Source organism: Chrysemys picta, chromosome 12 (genome assembly GCF_011386835.1).
Source record: "Chrysemys picta bellii isolate R12L10 chromosome 12, ASM1138683v2, whole genome shotgun sequence".
NCBI classification, from domain to species: domain Eukaryota; kingdom Metazoa; phylum Chordata; order Testudines; family Emydidae; genus Chrysemys; species Chrysemys picta.
The window spans coordinates 17785953-17812348 of NC_088802.1; the positions used below are offsets into that span (position 1 = coordinate 17785953).

Sequence of the window (26396 nt, forward strand, 5' to 3'; positions counted from 1 at the left end):
TCCCTTAGCAATAGCCAGAGCCCTCTGGTGACAGCAGCTAGTGCTTGAGCCTCCCTGTGCTACCCCTGCAGCCCCCAGGACAGGCAGGCAGAGGCTGATCCCATTGGCCCATCTAGTGTGGCTGAGATGTGAATCCTGCCTGGAAATCAGACCAGGGCCCTGGGCAGCCCCCAACACTCAGGAGACAGACCCCAAAATCATGAGTGTGTCTGAAAATAATACACTGGGGTGGGGTGGGGGGTCTAGATATTTGCCTTGTAGCTTCTGAGCCCTGAGGGGTTAGTCCCCTACCCACCCACCCCCCATACTTTTTTCACCACAGTTACAGGGAAACAATCCCTGCTGGCTGCAGGGTGGGGCAGCCCCTCACCCTCTCCTACCCCATGGTGTGGGGGAGCTGCCCTTGTATCTCTCCTCACCCTTCTCCCTGCCCTCGGCTCTCCATTCCCCAAGCAGGTGTAGTGTAACAAACTGCTATCTGTCATAACTTGCTACTTCGGTTCCCCCCGCCTCCAAGCCAGCCCTGTCCCGTCCCCCCGCCCCTGGGGGTGCTGCATAGGGCCTCAGTATAGCTAGGGACAGCCCTGTTGAAGGAGCTTGGGTGAAGCCCATGGTGAGGCCCTGTCAGAGGGTGACAGAGGACAAAACCCCAGCACAGGCAGGGCAGAGGGGGGAACAGTTACCCCAGTGGACTGAGACACCAGTGTTTGCAAAAATAGAGTGTGTGCAATGGCAAAGGGACTTTTTTATTTCCCCTCCTGCAGACAGCACCTCTCAGCATGGGCTTCCCAGGGCTTGGTTCTTAAAGGCACAGGCATCCGAATGACTAGTCACTGCAGCTCCTCTTTGTCTGATGAAACCTACTGAGGTGCTGTGAAAAGAACAGGAGTACTTGTGGCATCTTAGAGACTAACAAATTTATTTGAGCATAAGCTTTTGTGGGCTAAACTCCACTTCATCAGATGCATGCAGTGGAAAATACAGTAGGAAGATATATATACACAGAGGACATGAAAAAATGGGTGTTGACAAGAAGGAGTTTTTTTTTCTCCTGCTGATAATAGCCCACCTTAATTGATTAGTCTTGTTATAGCTGGTATAGCAACACTCATTTTTTCATGTTCTCTGTGTATATATATCTTCCTACTTTATTTTCCACTGCATGCATCCGATGAAGTGGGTTTTAGCCCACGAAAGCTTATGCTCAAATAAATTTGTTAGTCTCTAAGGTGCCACAAGTACTCCTGATCTTTTTGCTGATACAGATTAACACAGCTACACCTCTGAAACCTGAGGTGCTGTGGGAGACTTAATTTAGTGAAATATTTTACATACACCCCTTCAGAAACAAAGAATCCCTTATCGGTGTATCTGACTGCATAAAGTCTCACAGCAGTTCACCAATTTGTCTCATCTGTTGCTGGGATTCCCTGAATTCCCTGATTTTCTGAATTCCTCTTAGCACTTCATCATTTAGCTTTGTTATTGTGCAGATGCATGTCATTGTGCTATTTAATTTATATTTTAACAACAAATGCTCATTGAAAATATGCATAAGAAAGTACTTGCTAGTAGTTTTAGCAATGACATCTGTGTTTCTAGTATTGCCCTTGCTTCCAATATTGCCCTTGCCTTCCAGTATTACTGGAATTTCTAATTTGGAATTTTTAATTCTCACTTTTTTTCTTATTTTTAGAGCAGAAGTTTATTCTTTTGGATCATCTGACTTCCAGTCTGACTGAATTTCTGGCCTGGTCTCAAAACTTTGTTTTCATTCAATCCACCAATGGTGATTGCCTTTTACAACTGCTATTTTGCCTCTCAACCCAGCCTTTAGTGTTTTTCCACATGCCATTGCTTGTGTGTAGAACTTGATTCTCAAATATGCAATAGAGGCAGAATACTGTCTCATGGATCATCCTTCTCAAAGGCAAAAATCAGTTGTAATTTTTGCTGAACATTAGAACTGCTGTAGTGGGTCAGACCAATAGTCCATCTAGTCCAGTGTCCTGTCTTCCGACAGCAGCCAGTGTCAGGTGCTTCAGAGGGAATGAACAGAACAGGCAATCACTGAGTGAACCATCCCATCGTCCACTCCAGGTATCTGGCAGTCAGAGGTTTAGGGACACCCTCCCCCCGGTACAAACTCACCAGCAGGTCCCTGAAAGGGGCCCTTTGTGCAGAGTCACTGTCCTGCCCGGCCCCAGCCCTTTCCCCCTCGTCTCTCTCCTCACTTGGAGGCTCCGGCTCAGGAGCTGGAGTCGACAGAGCCTGTGGCTACCCCAGGGGCTACTTCCAGGCAGAGCGCAAGTGCCCACCTGGGCTGGGCACAGAGCGGGGGGTTAATGAAGGTCTATCCCTGGACCCTGGACCCTGGCACAGCCCCAGCTGAGGAGCAGCAGTTTCACAGTCTGGGCTCTCAGGTAGAGGAGGCAGCAGCATCTGACCCAGGCAGCTCAACTCAAGGGCTCTAATATCAGAAGCAGAGAGAGACACGCACCAGCCTCCTCCTCTCCCTGAGCAATAGCCAGAGCCCTCTGGTGGCAGCAGCTAATGACTGAGCCTCCCTGTGCTACCCCTGCAGCCCCCCGGGACAGGCAGGCAGAGGCTGATCCCATTGGTGCATCCGCACTCACCCCCTGCCAGAGCCAGCAGTGACTCCGGTCTGACACCGGTGTGGCTGAGATCTGAATCCTGCCCAGAAATCAGACCAGGGTCCTGGGCAGTGCCCAACACTCAGGAGACAGACCCCCAAACCATGAGTGTGTCTGAAAATAATAAATTAGGAACAGGGTGTTGTGACAAAGTGGGAATGTTCTTAATGATTTCTCTGAATACTGTGTGGGTGCCTCAGTTTCCCCTATGCATTTCTTAAGTATCTAGGTGGTGGCATAAGGGTGTGTGATTGTTGCAGAGCCCTGGAGGGCCAGTGTGATGCTGTCTGCATAGATAATGGCCGATATCCCATCTCCTGGCAACTGTCGGCCTGGGCCCTTCCCCTGCAAAGGTGCCAACTGAAGGTGTTGGAGAACAAAGAGATCAGGTGGCCTCCTAGCCAGGAAAGAGACAAAGGCCAGAGGAGGGGCTGGAGACTTTCAGTTTGGAGCTGGCTGGGGAAATGGACCTGACTTAGGAATCCTGTTCTCTGTACCTACAAGCTCTGTTTTAGACTGTGTTCCTGTTGTCTAATAAACCTTCTGTTCTACTGGCTGGCTGAGAGTCACGTCTGACTGCGAAATTGGGGTGCAGGGCCCTCAGGCTTCCCCAGGAGCCCCGCCTAAGCGAATTCGCTGTGGGAAGTGCACGGTGTGAAAAGGGGATGCTGAATTCTCCGAGGTCAGACCCAGGAAGGTCGAAGCTGTGTAAGCTTCTTGCCCTGGAGATCGTCTGCGCCCAGAGAGGAGGCTCACTCAGAGTCCTGACTGGCTTCGTATGGAGTAGTTCCAGAGCATTGCCCCGGTAACTCCATGACAGGTGTGCGTGGGGGCGGAAGCGGGGGAGGATATTTGCCTTGTAGCTTCTGAGCCCTTAGGCGGAAGGCTCCATCTACCCCCAAAGCATCATTGGCTATTTGCGGTAAAGGAATTCCCTCTGGCTGCTGGGTAGGGCAGCCCCTCACCCTCTCCTGCCCCAAGGGGTGGGGGAGCTGTCCTTGTATCTCTCCCTCTCATTCTCCCTGACTCCTACCCTTTTTCTCTCCCTTCCCCAGCCAGTCTGCTCTTGCTCTCACAGTCTCCCCCCAGCCTCCCCTCCCCACATCCCCCCTTTCCCTTGCAGTGACCTCCCTCAATTTCCTTCTATTGCAGCCCTGTTCCCATCCACCCCATAAGTCTCCCCTGATTCCCCTGCATCGCCACATCCTCCCCTCAGCACATCCCCTGTCCCCATCCCATCCTGCCCCATGCATCCCCCTTCATCCCACTCCTGCCCCTCATACATCCCTGTTCCCCCTCAATCCCCTCTTATCTAAACTCCCTGCCCCTCTTCAGCCCCCTTCCGGTGTAATGCAAGAAACTGCTATTTCTAGGAATTTGCTATTTGGGGTGCACTCAGCATGCTCAGTAACATCTGCTGAAGCCACTGCCCTTCACCCGGCCCTTACTGGGCATAAGAGTCTGCTGACTGCTTTTTACAGGGGTTAAAAAGGGGCAAAGGGAGAAAATAAGAGGAGGAGGGTGGCCAGAGTCTGAGTAGGGGGCAAAAATTGACTGGTCAGGGGGGTCAAGCAGCTGGGGGCAGGGTTAGGATAGGGGCTGAAGGGTAAAATCGGGGGTTAAGCGCTGCCAGAGAGTGATAGAGGGCAAAACCCCGGCATAGGCCAGGGCAGAGGGGGTAACAATTACCCCGGTGGACTGAGACACCAGTGTTTGCAAACACTGGGGGAGCAGGGAGCAAAGGGGCTTTTTTATTTCCCCTTGCACAAGACAGCACCTCTCAGTATGGGCTTCCCAGGGCTGGGTTCTCAAAAGGCACAGGCATCCCAATGCCTAGTCACCGCCGCTCCTCTCTGTGTGATAGGTTTCAGAGTGGTATCATGTTAGTCTGTATCAGCAAAAAGAACAAGGAGTACTTGTGGCACCTTAGAGACTAACAAATTTATTTGGGCATAAACACACCACACAACAAAAACACTAACCTAGGAACGTATCCTTGCAACAAAGCCCATTGCCAACTCTGTCCACATATCTATTCAAGGGACACCATCATAGGACCTAATCACATCAGCCACACCATCAGAGGCTCGTTCACCTGCAGATCTACCAATGTGATATATGCCATCATGTGCCAGCAATGCCCCTCTGCCATGTACATTGGCCAAACTGGACAGTCTCTACGCAAAACAATACATGGACACAAATCAGATGTCAAGAATTATAACATTCAAAAACCAGTTGGAGAACACTTCAATCTCCCTGGCCACTTGATTACAAACCTAAAAGTTGCAATACTCCAACAAAAAAAATTCAAAAACAGACTCCAATGAGAAACTGCTGAATTGGAATTAATTTGCAAACTGGACACCATTAAATTAGGTTGAATAAAGACCGGGAGTGGATGGGTCATTACACAAAATAAAACTATTTCCCCATGCTAATTTTCCCCCCCATTGTTACTCACACCTTCTTGTCAACTGTTGGAAATAGGCCATCCTGATTATCACTACACATTTTTTTTCTCCTGCTGATAATAGCCCACCTTAATTGATTGGTCTCATTATAGCAGGTATAGCAACACCCATTTTTTCATGTTCTCTGTGTATATATATCTTCCTACTCTATTTTCCACTGCATGCATCCGATGAAGTGAGTTTTAGCCCACGAAAGCTTATGCTCAAATAAATTTTTTAGTCTCTAAAGTACCACAAATACTCCCGTTCTTTTTTCTCTGTCTGATGTAACCTACAGGAGACTTGATTCAGTAGCAACTTGTGACAGAGGTACCCGGACCAGGGGCGCTAAAGGTGAGGGGTAGCAAATTAGGATTAATCAACAAACAAGAACCTCACCTATCAGTAACTGCTACTGATAGCAAATTATGTCAGATAACTCCTCTCCCCATATGCCCCCCCTTTCCCTCGCAGGAGCCCCCCCACTCAGTTATTCCAGCCTCCTTCCCCTCAGCCTCATAATTCTCCCCCTGCAACCTGATTCCCCTGCATCGACCCATCCTCCCTGTCCCCCCGCGATCACACCTGCCCACCCCCTCTCTGCACTTCTTTAGCCTCCTCCCCCTGCAGTCCAGGTATGACGGGGGGGGGGGCACCGCTCTGGGCGGGTGTCTCTTACCTTCCCTCCGAGCGGGGCCCCCCTGGGGCAGGGGCCGGGCCGGGAAGGGGCCTGGCCGGGCTGGGGGCTCTGCCCTGGGAGAGGCTCCTGGGGAGCAGCGGGAAGGGCCCTGCTGGAGATTCCCCTCTCCCGGCTGCAGCCCGGGCTCCGGGCTCCCAGCACCAGCCGCCGGGGCTCGGGGATCTCGCCGGGAGCCAGAGTCACCGCAGCGGCTGCGAGTCACTTCCTGCTGCCGGGACTGACCGCAGCGATCGCTCCCCCCAGAGCCGCCTCCCAGCTGCTCCTGGGTCCTAGCGATCAACCCATCGCTCTGCATCCCCCTGCCCCAGACCCTGCCTCCTGGGTCCCACCTCCCCTGGGCACGGGCAGCTTCTCCCCACATTAAGGGAGCGTCATGCATAGAAGCCAATGTACCCATGGGCGAACAGACAAGAGACAATTCCAGAGAGGGAGGAGAAGGGGGGGTTCAATAGAGACTGGGGATTGTTCCAGAGAGTCCCCAATATCTACATGGACACAGGGATGATGGGGGTCCTGGTGCTGGAGAGGCAGCCCAGAGATAGAGCTGTAGACCACCTGTTTCTCGGTGATACTGACTCTGTGTGTGATCTCTCTGGTAACAGACTGGCACAGGGAGCAGGTGGGCAGAGATGGTCTCTTGTCTGCACCCCACACTCACTGGCTACCAGCCCTGGGCCGGAGCTACCAGCTCTGATCCCCTCACTCCATGGAGTTGTCAGAGCTTTGCCGCCAGGTTTCTCGGAGTTATTTGTGGGGCCAGATTAATCCATCCCTGGGGTCTAAGCAAAATCCCTTCATGTCTGCCCGCCTCCACACACACACACACACCAGGGATCCCCTCTGCCCCTCTCCTGCTGGCTCCCCCATGTAGGCATTGACTGCAGCTTCCTATTGGACACCGGCATATCAGCAGTGAAGCTCTAGCTAATCTGGTTCAGGAGCTGGTGCTCCACCCACTCAGGTTTGGCCCCATTGACCCCGCCCCCAATATGACAAGGGCATGGCAGGGGGAACAAAATGGAGTGAGCTGGGTTGTGACCTGGTGCATGGGAGGTCACATTGCCACTCGCTCCATTTTGGCCTCATGTGCTCCTCCCAAAAAATGGGGTGCAGGCCTTGGGTCCTAGGCATACTTAGGTTGCCTATGCCTTAATTCAGCCCTAACTGCACTTGATCTGGGGCCTGCAGGGGAGTTATTCAGTCACTGTTGTGTCCAGAGGGGCCTGGTCCCTGTTCAAAGAGAGGAGGCTGTGCTCATATAGTGGATGCTTTGTCCCAGAAAGGGGTACCTGTTCTCCCCCAGCTCACTGGCTAAAGTGATCCCCGCTCAATTCAGCCTCGAAGGGGGAAGAGGTGTGACACAGTGGGAATTTTCTGTAATATTTTTGTATGAATAGTGTCTGCCTCAGTTTCCCCTATATGTGGCATTGTCCGGAAAAGGTTGTTTACCCTCTGCAGAGATCCAGCTGTGACTGATGCCTAGATCTCTGGGTTCCATGTCCATGGAGAGTCTGAGAACACAATGGCCACTTGAATTGCCTGAACATTTGGCAGCTAGCTAACAACCATGGATGGCCCTCCTCCCCTCAGCAGTAAGCCAGCCCTTTTTGACCAGCTGGAGAACAAAGGGCTGAGGAGGAGGACCAGGGGACAAGGTCTGCCCAGGGACAAGAACAAAAGACTGAGGAGGGGCCAGGTCAGGGGTTGTTAAATGTGGGCTGTTGGAGGCTTAAGTCTTTCCGGAACTGCCGGAGGACTCTGTGCTCTAGGCTGACCCAGATGGACCATGCTGTAACTTTCTGATCTCTGTGCTAACCACGGATGCTCTATGTCTTCCAGAAATTTAATAACCCCTCCTGCTTTAACGACACTGGCTGAGAGTCCTGGCAGATGCTGAAGGTGGGGGTGCATCTCTCCCTTTGGGTGTCCAAGTCTCTCTCGGGCATCCAACTCAGGTGGACTCGCAGGGTGGGAAGGGAGCTGAGGGCTCCAAGGTTTGGTGAAACTCAGTGGCTTGTGGTCAGGAAAGAGCGAGACCTGCAGCGCGGGGCTGGCACTCTGCAGAGGTCCTCGTGGGAACTGTTCCAGAGCACTGGATTGGTAGATCCATGGCAGGACCTGTCTCTCAGTTTTTCATCTTGGTCACATGCTGCTGCCTCCTCCATTGAGATCTAGGAGCCTGAACTGAGCAGCTGCTGCTCCCCCAGCAGGGTCGGTGCTGGGGAGAGAACAACTCTGCAGGCCAGTAGTGGGGCACCCACCTGGAGGGGTCCAGTCCTCTTTTCCAAGCACTCTGTAATGACTCCTCCAAAGTGTCACAGGTTCAGCAGGAGAGATTAAGGGACCTCCACACCAGAAGATCCCATGGCCCACCGGTGAGAGCACTGGGAGCCCCCTGTTCAAATCCTTTCTCCCCATCAGGCAGAGGAGGGAATTGAACCTGGGCCTCCCACATCTGGGTGATTACTCTAACCCCTGGGCTACATGCATAAGGGAGGGATCACCCCGCACTCCCCTCCTCTGGCTGTTTTGTGCAGCTTGACATCTGCCTCTCTCATTCTCACACAGGCAGGCACCTAAGCCACCTGACTCCAGCAGAGGGGTTCCCAGCGGTGCATTTGCAGGCAGAAAGAGGTGCTGGGAGGCTGCTCAGTGCACCCAGGGCTGGGATTCACCTCACTTCCAGCTGCCTGTGACGCCAGGAATCTTGCCTGTGCCAGCAGGGTGTTAGCGCCCTACCACAACCAGCCTCTCAGCCACTGGAGCGCTCCCCCCCGGGCTACACCAGCCCTCCAAGCTAACAATAGACCCACTCCAGCCCCCGAGCCCTTCAAAGGGTGCCCTTTTGGTACCCAGCCTCCTATCATGGGATTCCCACAGAAATCCCTGATCTGCAGTTCCCCGAGACCTCTCTGACCCTGAAAGCATCCCAGTGCCAGAGGCCAAGGGGCTCCCTGGGATTTAGCAGTTTCAGCTGTCTTAACCAGCCCAACTCACTGTTGCCATAATGTGGATCTAAAAGGTGCCATGTTGTATAGCATTGGAAAACTACAAACTCACTGCTCAGTTATATTCTTGCATGAGGTACGTGTGGGTGAAACATGAAGAACTGTAATTATATCCGAGCAGGAATATGTTCTTAAAAACCTGGCTGTCAGGCTTAAGTCACCCCGCCCCAGACAAAGGAATGTGGTTCTTCTGCCTGCCTGAACCTGTCTGCAATGTAACAAGGGCAATGAAATTACATTTCCACCAAGGGCAGACAAAGTCAACCAAAGTGGAAGATGCCACTTCCCACTCTCAATGGGAGATGGAAGCCACAGCTGCAAGAAACCTTCCTGCCTCCTGAAGCGCCGTCATTGAACTCTGGAAGCTATAACCAGACCACAAAGCCAGCTTGGCACACATTACTGAGCAGATCCAAGAGGGCCGAGCTCCTGTACATCTGTGAAAAGTGGAACCTTCCAGCCAAGAGGTCTGAAGGTCCCCAGATACCGAATCTAGGTGAGAAATCTGCTGAGACACAAGGCTCAGATTCGCTGAAGATAAATGTAGTCACTAGAAAGCACGTTTTGTTTGTAACCTCTCCTGGCTCTTTCACACTTACTGAACATCCCTTAATCCTGTGTTCCATGGGAATAAACTTATTTTTAGTTTTACAACAAACAATCTCAGTGACGTGTGAGGCCTCAGCTAACCTAACAGGGTGGGGCTGTGCGCTGTCTCTTTAAGAGAGCAGCAAAGTTACGAAACGTCTGTGAGTGCTACACTGAGGAGGATCTGACCCTACATAGGTGGGGACAACCCATCACTGGTCTGGGTTGAACCCCACAGCCTCACAATGCATCTGAAGAAGTGAGGTTTTTTACCCATGAAAGCTTATGCCCAAATAAATCGGTTAGTCTTTAAGGTGCCACCGGCAGGGCTGGCTCCAGCGTTTTTGCCGCCCCAAGCGTGATCAGTGGCAGCTCTACCGCCGCTGCTTCATTCTTCGGCGGCAATTCAGCGGCAGGTCCTTCCCTCTGAGAGGGACTGAGGGACCCACCGCCGAATTGCCGCCGAAGAGCCAGACGTGCCGCCCCTTTCCGTTGGCTGCCCCAAGCACCTTCTTGCTGCGCTGGTGCCTGGAGCCAGCCCTGGCCACCGGACTCCTTGTTGTTTTAATGGCACTGGACTGTTTCACCTGACACCACCGCTCTGGCATCAAGCTTGAATTTGCTGATAGTAAAACAAAAGGAAGTTTATTTTGAGAGAGACGAGAGCTTCAAATAGAAACAAGGGGGAGGGATGGAAACAAAAAATTCAGAAAACTGGGACAAGGGCCTACACTCACTAGAAGTTACATTTTCTACCTGATCAAACAGATCCTCACCTGAAAGGTCAGTGTTCCGCAGCGTTTGCTAGCCCCAAGAAGCCAGCTCCCAGTCTTCCAGGAAGTATCCCGCTTCAGTGACCGGATCCAGAGTGTCTTTCTCCACCCTGTGACACACGGAATCAGTCTTTTGTCTCCATTCCCAGCCAGGGCGATCCCCTCGCCGTCAGATCCTCCTTCTCACTGCCACCAGCTTTCAGTGTTTATAGTTCAGCTTTGATGGTTTTCCATTCATTTTCTGAATAGGCGCAATGGTGGACAGTTGAGCAACGTATTGCATAATGGGCTAGCCAGGGAAAACTCCCTCCAATTTAAATGGGCTGTCACCAAGACAAGTGAGTGACTCACTTTCACTCCAACACCATAATGGGATAACTTTCAATATAGTTACGTTATTACTTCAATATCTCCCATACATGCATCTCGCAATATTTATGAGTATCAACACAGTATAAGCTTTCAATAGAGCTCTCACAGGCTACCCCTTATGGATCAATACCAGGAAAACAGTGCATTAAGTGTAGTGAGTTTGTCAGGTCTGAGACAGGAGTTGCTTGTATTGAACAGTGAGCCTTTTGCCCATGGGCCTTTGTGTTATAAGGCCCTGAAATCTGGGCTGCAGGGAGAGGTTTATCTCCATTAGAGGAGGGAGGATTAAATTGTACCCTCTCCTCAGCATCTCCCATTGGCTTAGGCAGCTCCCTGCCTAGCACGCTGGCTTTTGCGGATCCCATTCATAGGCCCCTCTCTCTCCCCATGCTTTATATAGGGCGCCTGGGTGACTGAGTCAGGCTTTCTGGATCCCGTTCATTGATTTTTCTAGTCTCTTTGTGGATCCAGGCCTTAGTAGCTGCCAACAGCCGGGTCTTTGGTCTCTAGACAATTGCAGACCAGGCTGAAGCAGATGACTCTAGGTACCAGATGCCATCCCATGTCCCTTTACGGTTTTCTGATGTTCACCGAAATCACCAGCCTTCTCCTGAGGGGTGCCTAGAACAGTCCCTTTAAAAAAAAAATTAATCAGATGCAGCAAAATTATTACATCACGCATAGGTGGCGGGAGAATACCCCCTTCGGGGAGGCTAATCCACTAGCCCCACCCCTTCCACCAGTGGCGCTCCCCCAAGGTGGAGCTCCAAGCCCCCCTGCCACCAGAGGAGCCCCAAGCTACTGGCCAGCAAGCCCAGGCTGCCCCAAGCTGCCCAGGGCCAAGCCGGCAAGCCCAAGCTGGCCCAAGCCGCCCAGGGTGGCACCAGCTCCTGGCAGCTGGCAGGCCTGAGCTCCAGGCCACCGGCTAGAGCTGAGCCTCACCCCGGTTTCAGGGAAGAGGGGAGGGAGGCAGGGCCTTGGGGTGGAACATGGGCAGGGCCACAGCCTGGATTAGGGGAGACTTAGCCTGCCTTGGCCTTTGATACCCATGACAGCGCATCCAAGAGACAAACGCCATTGAGTTGGGCGTACGGCCTCCCTTTGCTCAGCTACAACTAAATGAAAACATACCTAGCTCTCAGACAGCATTTTCGATAGCAGTGCAAGATTAAAAACACCTCCCCACACTGATTAACTCCCCTCCTGCAGGAGGTGGGCGAATGGGAAATGCCGGCCAGAGGGGACTGCCCCTGCAGATGATGGATTTTCTCTACTGACCCATAGAAGAGTCAGAAAACCTGACGAGTTGGCAGTTCTGGCATCTGTAGTCTGAAGTGGTGAAGGCTGGAGCTAGAGGCTTCCCAGATGGCTGCTGGGATCCTTTAGTCGAGACAAAGGACACTGGGAATTTGAGAAGCTAATTTCTATTTTATTATTTGAAAGCAAGAAAGAAAAGTTAACCTTCCCCACCCCCCCCAATGCTCAGCCTGGCCCAGCCCAGCGCTGCTCCCAGCTTCCATGCGCCCCAGGGAGAGAGGAATGAGTTAAAACTGGTAGAAAAGCACAGACAGTCTGTGAGAGACACCAGGACCAGGTCACAAAGCAAACGTTCCAAAGCAGGAAACGAGGGGAGTTCAGGTTTGAGGGAAGCCGTGTGGGATATGGGGAACCCAGAGTGTGTCTATAGTCCACACGCAGGAGACTGCGGTAGGTGAGGAGGAGACCAGCTGGGTCAACAGGCTCTCTTTGGGTTGGTCTGGCTTTAGGGCTGGCCAGACCTGTTCATTTCCCTGGTTTCCTTCTCCCTTCTGCCCAGCCTCATCCTCTCAGCAAGCAGGAGACCCTGCCCCTTTCCCATCACTCCTCTTGGGGTGTCATCTGTAGCCCTTTAGACTTCAGGGACAGCTTTGCCCGGCACTGGTAGGACAATTCCTGTCTCTCTCTGGCACTGGTGTAGTGAGTTTCCAGTTCTCAGCCTCAGCTGTCTGGATCTCAAGTGTAAACCCAGCAGTTTCCCAGCATCTCCCATCCTCTCCCCCTACTGACTGTATCTCACATCGCTGCAGGGATCAGGCAGTACATTCTTTCCCCATTTCAGTCTCTGCCTCTCAGAGTTTAAATCTAGCGCTCAGTGTCTGTGGAACAGATATTGATCATTGTCATTGTTCAAACCACACAAAAATCACATGACAAGCTTAAAATGAAATATACAAAGGACTATTCTGACAAACAATCATTTGTCTCCTGATTTCCTCAAGAAATTTACGCTGCATCCTGTCAAGCTAAACCAGGGGTAGGCAACCTATGGCACGTGTGCCGAAGGCGGCACGCGAGCTGATTTTCAGTGGCACTCACGCTGCCTGGGTCCTGGCCACCAGTCCGGGGGGCTCTGCATTTTAATTTAATTTAAATGAAGCTTCTTAAACATTTTAAAAACCTTATTTACTTTACATATAACAATAGTTTAGTTATATATTATAGACTTATAGAAAGAGACCTTCTAAAAACGTTAAAATGTATTACCGGCACGTGAAACCTTAAATCAGAGTGAATAAATGAAGGCTCGGCACACCACTTCTGAAAGGTTGCCGACCCCTGAGCTAAACTAATATCAATGTATGTGACCAAACAGCCTTCAGGAATAGAGAATAACCCACAATCCAGCGTGGGCTATAAAACACTTTCACATTCATAAAGTGAAATCCCAGAGAATCTTAAGACGTTTTATGAGGGAAATAAATTTACCCATTTCCCTCTGTACTGGTTAAGCCTGCTTTATTTCACACCTCATGGTTGTTAGTTACAAAAGTTTTAGCATGAAGAAAAAGAAAGAAAGAAAGAAAGTCCAGCTTCCCATCTACAAATGATCTGGACTAGCCTGAAAAAGCCTGGAAGGAATTTTTGCCAATAGATGGAAACAGCAATAAACACAGAAAGCTCCATCTGTGCTTTCTTCTCCAGCCCTCAGGAGTCTGATTTAGGGTCAGGGAAATCAAGCTGTCATTCCTAAGCATGGAGAGCCAAGAACACTGTGGCAAGTGACACTTTGGGAGGTGGACGGGCGGAATGAGGCGAGGATAAACCAGAGGTGGGCAAACTTTTTGGCCCAAGGGCCACATCTGGGAATAGAAATTGTATGGTGGGCCATGAATGCTCACAAAATTGGAGTTGGGGTGCAGGAGAGGGTGAGGGCTGTTTGGGAGTGGGGCCAGAAATGAGTTCCAGCTGTGGAAGGGGACTCCAGGCTGGGGTGGAGGCTCCAACTGGGGATGAGAGCTTTGGGGTGCAGGAGGGTGCTCTGAGCTGGGATCGAGGGGTTTGGAGGGCAGGAGGGGGATCAGGGCTAGGGCAGGGGGCTAGAGCACAGGGGGTTGAGGGCTCTGGCTGGGAGTGCTGGCTCTATGGTGGGGCTGAGGATGAGAGGTTTGGGGTGCAGGAGGGTGCTCTGGGATGGGATCAAGGGGTTTGGACAGTGGGAGGGGGATCAGGGCTGGGACAGGGGATTGGGGCACGGGGAGAGGCTATGGGGTGCAGGCTCCGGATGGCGCTTACCTGAAGCAGCTCCCGGAAGCAGCAGCATATCCCTTCTCCGTCTCCTATGCAGAGGCGCGGCCAGGCAGCTGTGCACACTGTCCCATCCATAGGCACCACCCTCACAGCTCCCATTGGCTGCAGTTCCCAGCCAATGGGAGCTGCAGGGGCGGCGCTTGGGGTAGGGGCAGCATGCAGAGCAGAACCCCCGGCTGCCCCTATGTGTAGGAGCCATAGGGGGGCCATGCCGCTGCTTCTGGGAGCCACATGGAGTGGCCCCCAATACTGCTCCCTGCCTGGAGTGCCAGAGGGGGGTAAGCTCCAGACCCTGCTCCCCAGCGGGAGCCCAAGGGCCGGCTTAAAATGGCTGGTGGGCCGGATATGGCCCCCAGGCCGTAGTTTGTCCACCCCTGGGATAAACTCTCCAAGGTTTGGACAGAGGTTGCTGTGTCCCGGTGGAGCATGAGGGTGATGGGTGAAGGAGGGAATCCCTCGGACTCACCCCATCGCTCGCAAATAAAACAGAAGCTAAAACACCACATTTCACTGTCCCTGCTCCCACTTTTGTGGGATTCTGTTTAATTCTGGCCCATAAGGGAGAAAATGTACAAACACTAAATGCTTTTCAGCACGGCCCGGAGTAATGTGAGACTATTTGGGAATGAGAGAATCTACCCCCAGACACAGGTTCCAGACCAAGGGGTGCTGCAGCATCCCCTGGCTTGAAGTGATTTCCATCTTATCCAGGATTTACAGTTTGGTTCAATGGCTCTCAGCGCGTCCACTATGCAAACTGTCCCAGCGTCCCCAGAGAGGGAACTCAGTGACTAACAGTCACTCTGCTAATGGTGAGGATCAGAATGAATTAGATGCTCAGGCTCAGTCTAGGGTAGGATGAGCGGGGGAGGGTCAGAGGAGATGAGCTGGCTGATCCCGACCATGTTTCCTACCACAGACAGACCCTCGGTGGCTGATGCTGCGGAGGCAGAGGTGGGATCTCCAAGCCTCCCACGAAAGGCCCTGTGGCAGTGGTTCTCAACCTGCGGCCCGTGGGCTGTATGCGCCCAATCAGCACACAGCTCCAGCCCATATGACATCCTCAGGGCCATACAGGTAGTATTGGATGCGGCCCACATAATGCATTATGGGCCGCATATGCAGCCCACAATGGTAAATAGGTTGAGAACCCGCTGCAGTCTGTGGGAATCAGCCCCTCTCAGTGGTGCTGGCTGAATGCAGAGGGGGCAGAGGGGGTGAGTGATGAGGCAGCATCTCTCTACCCCTGTGCTCTCCCTCGCTTCTTATCCCAGGATCCCCAAACACTCGATAGCCCTTTCCTCACCTTTGGCCCATCAGCTCAGCAGCCAGGGCTGCAGCCGGGAGGAGGGGCTGATGGGGGCTTCTCCTCCTCTGTCTGGGGTTTGCTTAGACCAGGCAGAGCCAGAGGGTCTCTGACCAGCAGATGCTCGGCTGATGCTGGATCCTCACCCCAGCGATGGGCAGCTGGAACCTTGGCAGCCAAATGCCCCTGCTGTGTGTGGGAACGAGGAAATGGGTTTGTCACCATGGCCGGCCCCAGTCAGGGCACTGAGAGAATTTCCCTGCTGTGTGGAGGCGTCTCTGATGTCCAACATGGCATTAGCTCCGCTTGAAGTTGAGTGGAGTTGACAATGCTTGATTCTGTGGGAGCACCAACTGAAGATTCCCCCACATTCAAGTTCTCTCTCTTCTGTGGATCGCTGATGGGTAATAATGTGTGAGCTCGGACTGAATCTTTTCCTGCAGTCGAGGTATTTCTAGAGTCGCTCCCTCTTGTGTGAATTCTCCGGTGTTTAGTAAGGTTCGAGCTGTTATTGAAACTTTTCTCACATTCCAGGCATTTATGGGGCTTCTCTCCAGTGTGGATTATCTGATGTGTAATAAGGGCTGATCTGCGACTAAAAGATTTCCCGCAGTCCAAGCATTTATGGGGTTTCTCTCCCGTATGGATTCTCTGATGTGTAACAAGGGCTGATCTCACTTTGAAACTTTTCCCACAGTCAAGGCACTCATGGGGTCTCTCTCCCGAGTGGGATCTCTGATGTGTAACAAGATTTGACCTCTGAATGAAACATTTCCCACACTCAAGACATTTATAGGGTTTCTCTCCTGTGTGCATTCTGCCATGTATAATAAGAGATGATCTCTGACTAAAGCTTTTCCCACACTCAAGACATATGTAGGGTTTCTCTCCCGTGTGCATTCTCCCATGTTTAATAAGGGATGAACTCTGACTGAAGCTCTTCCCACAGTCCAAACATTTATGGGATTTCTTTCCTGTGTGGATTGCCTGATGCGTAATAAGGGTTGATCTCACAGTGAAACTTTTCCCGCAATTGAGACATTTAAAGGGTTTCTCTCCCGTATGCATTCTCTGATGAGTAATAAGGGCTGGTCTCTGACTAAAACTTTTCCCGCAGTCCAAGCACTTATGGGGTTTCTCTCCTGTATGGATTCTCTGATGTGTAATCAGGGCTGACCTCACAGTAAAACTTTTCTCACAGTACAGGCACTTGTAGGGTCTCTCTCCCGTGTGGGTTCTCTGATGCGTAATAAGGTTTATGTTCTGATTGAAACATTTCCCACACTCAAGACATTTATATGGCCGCTCTCCCGTGTGGATTTTCACATGTTTCATAAGGGATGATCTCTGACTGAAGCTTTTCCCACAGTCCCAGCATTTATGGGGTTTCTCTCCTGTGTGGGTTCTCCGATGGGTAAGAAGGTTCGATTTCCGATTGAAGTTTTTCCCACAGTCGAGGCACTGATACAGTCTCTCTCCTGTGTGGATTCTCCGATGTTTAGTGAGGTTTGAGCTGTCACTGAAACTCTTCCCACAGTCCAAACATTTATGAAGTTTTTTTCCTGCATGGATTGTGTGATGCATAATAAGGGCTGATTTCACACTGAAACTTTTCCCGCATTTGAGACATTTGTACATTTTATCTGCCATATGGATTCTCTGATGTGTAATCAGGGCTGATCTCTGACTAAAACTTTTCCCACATTCCAAGCACTTATGGGGTTTCTCTCCCGTATGGATTCTCTGATGTGTAATCAGGGCTGATCGCTGACTAAACCTTTTGCCACATTTCATGCATTTATGAGGTTTCTCTCCAGTATGAATTCTCTGATGCGTAGTCAGGTTTGAGACCTGATTGAAACATTTCCCACACTCAAAGCATTTATAAGGCCTCTCTCCTGTGTGCTTTCTCCCATGTATAATAAGGGACGATTTCTGGCTGAAGCTTTTCCCACAGTCTAAGCACTTATGGGGTTTTTCGCCTGTGTGGATTCTCTGATGAGTGATAAGGTTCGATTTCTGATTGAAGCTTTTCTCACAGCTCAGACATTTATAGGGTTTTTCTTTCTTGGGATTTGTCTGTGGGGCTGTGGTTTCCTTGGGATTCTTGCATCCTACCCTACGTTCAATGGATTCCTCCTCTTTCTTTATTGGGTGGTTTCCCAACTGCCTCTCTGGCCTCTGCCGACTTCTCCAAGTTTTGCCCTGTTCCAGGGACTGGGAAAAATTCCCTTCGGCTCTTCTCCAAAAGTTCCCCTGCAATTCCACTTGCTCGGGATCTTCCTGCTGTGAATTCTTCTCCTTGTTCTCACTCATCATCGCCTCATGAACTGCTAGGGGAGAGAGAGAATCCAGACAGGAGTCATTCCCTGTGCTGGGGAGAAAGGACAGAACAGGGAACAACACAGAGGGGACAACACAACACAGTAACTAATGGGGAGACTGAGGGCTGGTCTACACTACACAGTTAGGTCGACGTATGGCAGCTTACATGACCTAATTATGTCAGTGTACACACTACAGCCGTGTCCTGCCAGTGTAAGTGCCCTACTATACCAGCATAATAACTCCACTTCCAGGAGAGGCATAGGGCTTATGTCCGTGTAGTGAGGGCGACACATTGTCTGTGTAGACACTGCCTTCCTTACATGGGCTGTTGGCTGTCTTGTGAATTTCAGCTCTGCTGGAGCTGTGAAATTGACAAGAAAGCCAGACTCCTGGCTCCATAGCTGGGCTGCTGCCAGGTCTCCGCTCCAAGCCGGGCTACCACCTGGGCTTCTGGCTTGGGCTACTGCCCATGCTCTCCGCTCCCCACTAAGAGACCTGCTGCCCCCCGCGGTCCAGGCGCCATGTTCCCTGCTGACAGCCAGCTGCCCTCCTGGCTCTTGGCTCCCCACCGAGAGCACAGCAGCCAGGCACTGATCTCCCCACTGGATGCGAGAAGCCCAAGGCGGCTTCCCCTAGTTCATGGCTCAGCTCCCCACACTGCCCCTCTTCAGACAGTGGAAGCGCTCTGGTGAAGACGCAAACCACCGACAGCAGGAGGGGAGCGTGGACATCAGCCACGGCAGTAATTACTGTGGTGGCTGTAAGTCGATCTAACATAGGTTGACTTAAGATTGTAGTGTAGACATGCCCTCGGAAATTGGACTCTGCCTCCACATCCCATCCAAATACTCCCAGGGAAGTAAAGTCAGGGAGTGTAGCAGGGAGGTCACGCGCTCCTGCCTGAAAGGGCTTAAAACAGCCCTGGAGAGGGCTGGGGCAGGGGGAAAAGCTGGGCTGATTGGGAAGCAGCCACAGCTGGGGCCATGCCCCAAACAGACCTAGCTGGCCCTATAAAGGCAGGGAAGCCAGGCGCAGGAACAAAATGTCTCTCTCTGCTTTCAGAGAGAGAGAGGGGAGCCTGGCTGCTGGGAAGCTCAGGGTGCCTAGAGTGAGGCAGAGTTGGGGAAAGGCCAGAGGGGCTGGGGAGCTCCGGGCTGGCAACTCCCCAGGCTGCAGGGCCTTGTCCAAGGCCCCATAGAGGCACTGGTTTGCAGAGAGGGGCAGCAGGTCCAGACCCAACCTTGCCTATGATGAGTGGCTGACACGGCAGTCTGCCCCAGGGTGCAGGGGTGAGTTGGTGACTAGCAGTAGCCCATGTCTGAGGTGAGGTGAGGTGGGGATAGAGGGGTGGGGGTTCCCTGGGGAGGGGAGACCCTGAGACTGAGGGGTGTACGGCAGGGGGCAGCACCCCAGATAACGTCCAAGGAGGGACACGGGGGCCAAGCGGCAGTGGGACACTGGCCTGCAGAGGGCGCTCCAAGGCTGGCAGAGCTAATTCCTGGGAGAGATCAGCCAGAGGCACCATGGGGTGAGTCTGCACAGGGTTACATTAACTGTAAGGTGATTCCTCACTGTCAGGTCTGAGGCCTTTTAGAAGCCATGAGACAAGAAAGTCACATTCCCTCTAAATTGTATCAAAACAATGAAATATCGGGCTGCTAAGAAGGAGATCCTGTCCTAATAGCACCCACCACCACCAGATAAAGGAACAGGCCTTAAGATGTTTAAAGAAAACTTCGTTGGACAGCATCCTGTCTGGCAAGGAATCACTTATCAACAGTTGTGATTGTGAAATCCCTCCTTCTTTACTGTTTTGTCTTTACGGTCCCTGCTTCGCTATTGTTTATCTGTATCGTCTCTGTCTGGTTCTTTGCTTGTTTCTGTCTGATTGTAGTGGGGCAGCTGCCCCACTCCTGGAGAACAGGGGTTAAAAGCAGCTAAGCTAGGCTGATGGGGGAAGCAGCCACAGATGGGGCCATGCCAATTAGGGCCCAGCTGGCCCTGATAAAGGGGCTGTGGGGCCAGGAGACAGAGGAGTCTCTCTAGCTGTGGAGAGAAAGGACCTGGCTGCCTGGGAGCTCAGGGTACCTGGAGCAGAGCAGTGCCGGGGAAAGGCAAGAGGAGCTGGGGAGCTCCAGCCTGGCAAGTCCCCAGGCTGAGGCCTTGGTAAAGGCCAAAGCAGGTACTGCGGCTACAGAGGTGCAGCCTGGGGATAGGCAGAGGTAGCTGGTCCTAAACCCTTGCCGAGGCTGAGTGGCCATTACAGACTGGTCTGCCCCAGTGAGTGGGGGCTAGATGATGACTGGCAATAGCCAGAGGCAAGGTGAGGTTAGAGGATTGGGGGATCCCCTGGGAGGGGAGACCCAGAGTGTGGGGGCACTGCTGGGGCAGAACCCCGAGGTAAATGGGCACCGGGGTTCGGGAGGGACATGGGGCCTAAGGCAGGTGAGCCACTAGCCAGCAGAGGGTGCTCTGTATGCTGGAAAAGAGCTAATTCCCAAACGACCAGCAGGAGGCAGCACGCTGGTGAGTCTTCGCCTTGCTACACTGATCCATAACTAATTATGCAAGGTTTAAATCAGCTCAGGTGGTGGGCTACGATAGAGTAAAGAATTGTTTTGCAATATGTTAGGCTTGGTCAAAGAACTATTTTGTAATACTTGACTAAAATGATAGCTTACGGTCAAGCTAAGCAGGACTCAAATGCCACTATATAAGCTGGGGTCCAAAAGGAAATTCCTTAGAACTAACTCCAGGACCCAGCCCAAGATCAGAGATGCCAGATCTCAACTCCCTGCCGACTATATTGTGCAGACGCTGGAGTCCCTGGACAAACCAATCCTGACTGGCCACCAGGAAAAGTTCACCTGCCTTGTTGGGAGTGATGAGCACTGTATGCTTAGCGTGTGTGTTCTGTCTTGGTAACTGTTAATATCCTTAACCTCTATTTATTACTGTGTAAGGCTCTTTCACTGGTTAAAACATCCTGTAAGCCCGCAGAAGATTATGCTCTGACCCCTAGGAACAGGGTGGGGGGGCAGGGTGCCTAAATTAATTGTGTTACTCCTTGAGTCCTAGGAACAGGGTAAAGGTGGGTGCCATAGAGTGTGCGGGTAACACTAAAGGATGGGTGGGAAGCCATAGGTGATATCTGCCATGACGAAACGATACCAGAGGGCTACAGCCTGACTGGGTGGGGTGAAACACAGCCCGGAGAGCTCGCTAACAACACATCTTTGGGCATCCCAGCTTTTTCATTCACTCGCCAGATGGTGTGTGTGTCAGTTTCACTGATTCCTCACCTGTGCGGGTTTCTCTGTGGATGTCCCATTCCTTGGAGGCGTGGAGATCAGGGATCCACGGCTCTTCCCCGCGTTCCAGCCGGGTGATCAGCTCCGGTTTGGGAACGGGAAATCCTGCTCGTAAGGGGGGGGAAATCAGGAAGATGAGGGTGTATCTGAGTATTGACAGAGTATTTGGGCTGGTCTACACTGGGGGGTGATTGATCCAAGATATGCAACTTCAGCTACGTGAATAGCATAGCTGAAGTCTAAATATCTTGGATCGAATTACCTGGAGTCCACACAGCGCAGGATCAACTGCCGCGGCTCTACCGCCACTCGCTCTGGTGGAGTTCCGGAGTAGACGGTGAGCGCATTTGGGGATCGATATATCGTGTCTTAATGAGACGCGATCATCGATCCCAGATAAATCGATTGCTGATTGTTCTTTGTTGTCACAAAGAACATTCCCTGAGCTCAACCTGCCCCGTGGTGAGCTGGGGGACTGTGGAATCCCAAAAGACGGGAACATGGTCACTGTAATTATGTGGATACTGGTTCTCCACTTGCAAAGTAACTCCCTGCTCTTCATGTGTCAGTATATAATGCCTGCATCTGTAACTTTCACTCTATGCATCTGAAGAAGTGAGGTTTTTACCCATGAAAACTTATGCCCAAACAAATCTGTTAGTCTGTATCTACAAAAACAACAAGGAGTCTGGTGGCACCTTAAAGACTAACACTGCTACCCCCTGATAGTTGATATGTGGATGTAGAATCTGAACAGATGGGAACATGGCCACTAAGCCCCCAGGGAGAGGCAGATGTCTGTGCGGGGAGGAGTTGTCACAGCCTCACTGGGGGCTTCCAGGATCTGTGCACTCTGGGGGACTTGCTGATGCAGACACAGCTCTGGTGTTAAACCCCTGCCTAGTTCTAAACCTCCAGAGCCCTCTGGCTGGAGCCAGTCTCAGCAATGGAGGATCACAGGGACTGTGAGTATAAAGAGACACCAGGTGGGTGATGTAGTATCTTTTCTTGGGCCAACTTCAAAAGCATATCTTTCACTAACCGAAATTGGTCCAGTCAAAGGTACTGTCTCCCCCACCTTAGTGTCTGTCCATCCTGGGATGAATGGGGCCACAACAACACTATAAATTAGTGAGAAATAACAGACAGATCCATACACTGCTTCTGCCCCTTTGAAAGCTGGAGGGATGGGGATGAATCAGCAGGTTTATGACTCCCTGATCCCATTGGAGGGGGCATGGCGGGGTAGTCAACAGGTGGACCACAGGCCAAATCTGGACCATCAGACACTTTTGAATGGACCCCAAAATCTTTTTATTTACTTATTTATATTCTCTAGAGTCTGGATCTTGACTATACTTTCACCAAGAAATTTGGACCTTGACAAAAAAATAGACTACCCGTGTGGTAGGGAGATGAAAGTCTCTCACACTGCATGTGTAGACTCTGGAGTCCATTTCCCCTCTAATCTAACTGAGCAGGGAAGAACTGATCAGATTCAGACATGCAGACCCCATGCCTTCTAGTATCTGAAGGGACGGGAATCCCTTACCCAGCGAGGTCACCGTTTTGTAGTTCTCCTGCATGACGTCCCTGTAGAGGGCTCTCTGAGAGGGGTCCAGCAGAGCCCCCTGCCCCTGGGTGAAATACACAGCCACCTCCTCGAAGGTCACCGGCATCTGAAACAACAAGAGTTCCCCACTCAGCACCTGCTGCCCCAGCCACAATCTCCCTATTTACAGGGGAGGAGGCCTGGAGTAGCAGAATCCCATCTCCTCCTGCCCTCCCCCCGACACCCTACTCAGAGCAGCCAAGAGGTTTCAGTGGGTGGGGAGAAAGTGAGAGCGCCTTGTTCCCCCAGCAGACGGGGGCAGGGCAGGGTCTTATTTCCCACACACCGGCCAGCCACAGGCAGAGCTCTGAGCCAGGGCAGGAATCCCAACAGCTTCCCTTCGTATTTCACAGCAGTCTCTGGCCAGTGGGGTCAGGCTCCAGCACTGGGACTCTGGTCAGTTTTCCCAGCCCTGCCCAGGGGAGTGTTTCCTGTTTGAGAAAGGAGGGAATTCCTCTCCCTCCCTCCAGCTCCCTGCCCTGCCAATGGGCTTGCTCAGAAAATCAGGCCTAGGTTGACCATGTCCCAGCAGGTTTGTCACACCCTCCCTACTTCCCCCTGTGTGTTGCCTGCCCCTCCCTCTCTACCACACCCTGTCCTGCAGCACCCTGAAAATCTCCTACCTGAGCTGGCTCCATCACAGCCATTTCCCTTCCCTGTCCCCTGGAAGACGGGAGGATCTGGAGCAAAATGTGGATGTGATTCCTCAGCCTGTCAGGGCAAGAGGGGAGGTTTCAGAGGGGGCTTGAATCCATTTCACACCTTGATTCCCCGCAGGCTCTCTCCCTGCAGACAGATGCTCTAGAACAGGGGGTTCTCACAACAGATCTTTTGGTGGCCTCAGAGTGTGGCCATCAAATCTTGCTGGTGGCCACTCTGACAAATTTTCCTAAAATACTTATTTGTTTTTCCTAAAGTTAATTATTAGGGTTGTTGTTTGATCGCAGTTAACTCATGTGATTAACTCAAAAAAATTAATCGCTACTAAAAAAATTAATTGAGATTAATCAGTTTTAATTGCACTGTTAAACAATAGATTACCAATTGAAATGTATGAAATATTAAATGTTCTACATTTTAAAATATTGATTTCAATTACAACACAGAATACAAAGTGTACAGTGCTCACTTTATATTTTTTATTACAAATATTTGCACTGTAAAAATGATTAAGAAAAGAAACAGTATCTTTCAATTCACCTCGTACAAGTATAGTGAAATCTCTCTATTGTGAAAGTATAACTTAAAAATGTAGGTTTTTGGTGACATAACTGCACTCAAAAACAAAACCATGCAAAACTTTAGAGCCTATAAGTCCACTCAGTCCTACTTCTTGTTGAGCCAATTGCTCTGACAAACAAGTTTGTTTACATTTACAGGAAATAATGCTGCCCGCTTCTTGTTCATGTCACCTGAAGGTGAGAACAGGCATTCGCATGGCAGTTTTGTAGCTGGCATTGCAAGGTATTTACATGCCAGATATTTTTTCACATCTTGGCTCATAGAGCTGAGAAGCGATAGTCATATGTCCCTCATGATTCAGCCACCAATCCAGAGGACATGCTTCTATGCTGATGACACTTGTTTAAAAAATAATTATAATAATGCATTAATTAAATTTGTGACTGAACTCCTTGGGGGAGAATTGTATGTATCTGACTATTTTATCCACATTCTGCCATATATATTTCATGTTATAGCAGTCTCAGATGATGACTCAGAACATGTCGTTCATTTTAAGAACACTTTCGCTGCAGATTTGACAAAATGCAAAGAAGGTACCAATGTGAGATTTCTAAAGATAGTTACAGCACTCAACCCAAGGTTAAAGAATTTGAAGTGCCTTCCAGAATCTGAGAAAGACGGGGTGTGGAGCATGCTTTCAGAAGTCTTAAAAGAGCAGCACTCTGACATGGAAACTACAGAATCAGAACCACCAAAAAAAGAGAATCAACCGTCTGCTGGTGGCATCTGACTCAGATAATGAAAATGTGTCTGTCAGCACTGCTTTCGATTGTTATCGAGCAGAACCCATCATCAGCATGGACACATGTCCTCTGGAATGATGGTTGAAGCATGAAGGGACATATAAATCTTTAGCGCATCTGGCATGTAAATATCTTGCGATGCCAGATAGACCAGTGCCATGCGAACACCTGTTCTCACTTTCAGGTGACGTGAACAAGAAGCAGGCAGCATTATCTCGAGCAAATGTAAACAAACTTGTTTGTCTGAGCAATTGGCTGAACAAGAAATAGGACTGAGTGGACTTGTAGGCTTTAAAGTTTTACATTGTTTTATTTTTGAATGCAGTTATTTTTTGTACATAATTCTACATTTGTAAGTTCAATTTTCATGATAAAGACATTGCACTACAGTACTTGTATTAGATCTGAAAAATACTTTCTTTTGTAATTAACTGCAAATAATTGTAATAAAAATGAATGTAAAGTGAACACTGTACACTTTGTATTGTTATAATTGAAATAAATAAATATATTTAAGATGTAGAAAACATCCAAAAATATTTAAATAAAGGGTATTCTATTTTCATTTAACAGTGCAATTAATTGCATTTTTTTAATCACTTGACAGCTCTAATAAACATGCACATATCCCTGACCAAATCCTTGTAATTTACTGATGTAGAGCTTTTTTTTTTCCCCTTTTCTTTTTTCCAGATGCACTAGAAAAAATAATCATAGGACTGGAAGGGACCTTGAGAGGTCATTTAGTCCAGTCCCCTGCACTCATGGCAGGACTCAGTATTATCTAATCCAGTCCTGACATGTGTTCGTTTAACCTGATCTTAAAAACCTCTGACGGCGATTCCACAACCTCCCTTGGCAATTTATTCCATTGCTTAACCACCCTGACAGTTAGGAAGTTTTTCGTAATGTTCAACCTAAACTTCCCTTGCTGCAATTTAAGCCCATTGCTTCTTGTCAGTTAAGAAGAACAATTTCCCCCCTCCTCCTTGTAACAAACTTTTACACTCTTGAAAACGGTTATGTCCCCTCTCAGTCTTCTCTTTTCCAGACTAAACAAACCCAGTTTTTTTTTTCAATCTTCCCTCAGAGGTCATGTTTTCTAGACCTTTAATAATTTTTGTTGCTCTTCTCTGGACTTTCTCCAATCTGTCCACCTCTTCTCTGAAATGTGGCACCCAGAACTGCACACACTACTCCAGTTGAGACTTAAAATCATAGAATATCAGGGTTGGAAGGGACCTCAGGAGGTCATCTAGTTCAACCCCCTGCTCAAAGCAGGACCAATTCCCAACTAAATCATCCCAGCCAGGGCTTTGTCAAGCCTGACCTTAAAAACCTCTAAGGAAGGAGATTCCACCTCCCTAGGTTACCCATTCCAGTGCTTCACCACCCTCCTAGTGAAAAAGTTTTTCCTAATATCCAACCTAAACCTCCCCCACTGCAACTTGGGACCATTACTCCTTGTTCTGTTGTCTGCTACCACTGAGAACAGTCTAGATCCATCCTCTTTGGAACCCCCTTTCAGGTAGTTGAAAGCAGCTATCAAATCCCCCCTCATTCTTCTCTTCTGCAGACTAAACAATACCAGTTCCCTCAGCCTCTCCTCATAAGTCATGTGCTCCAGCCCCCTAATCATTTTTGTTGCCCTCTGCTGGACTCTTTCCAATTTTTCCACATCCTTCTTGTAGTGTGGGGCCCAAAACTGGACACAGTACTCTAGATGAGGCCTCACC

General features: G+C 50.5%; 2 protein-coding genes across 42 annotated transcripts in view; both read right to left on the reverse strand.

Moving 5' to 3' along the window:
* LOC101935336 (zinc finger protein 850) overlaps positions 1-26396 on the reverse strand; it is a 140009-nt gene that overhangs the window by 72443 nt on the left and 41170 nt on the right. For 6 of the 39 annotated variants that reach the window (XM_065564722.1, XM_065564727.1, XM_065564724.1 and 3 more), the window contains exon 3: positions 23296-23383. The exons of 5 other annotated variants lie outside the window; for them this stretch is intronic. In XM_065564722.1, coding sequence (XP_065420794.1) covers positions 23296-23383 — 88 coding nt within the window. Of the gene's footprint in view, positions 1-2636; positions 5570-5786; positions 6118-10026; positions 17796-21051; positions 21166-22612; positions 22740-23295; positions 23384-26396 lie in introns of those variants that run through there. 28 more of the 39 variants (XM_065564755.1, XM_065564753.1, XM_065564752.1 and 25 more) reach the window with 14 other exon arrangements.
* Positions 1-26396, reverse strand: part of LOC112058656 (zinc finger protein 850-like) — a 63482-nt gene that overhangs the window by 29023 nt on the left and 8063 nt on the right. The window contains exon 1 of one of the 3 annotated variants that reach the window (XM_065564877.1): positions 5787-5903. The exons of 1 other annotated variant lie outside the window; for it this stretch is intronic. The gene's annotated coding sequence lies outside the window, so the exon portion shown is untranslated. Of the gene's footprint in view, positions 1-5786; positions 5904-26396 lie in introns of those variants that run through there. One more of the 3 variants, XM_065564879.1, reaches the window with a different exon arrangement.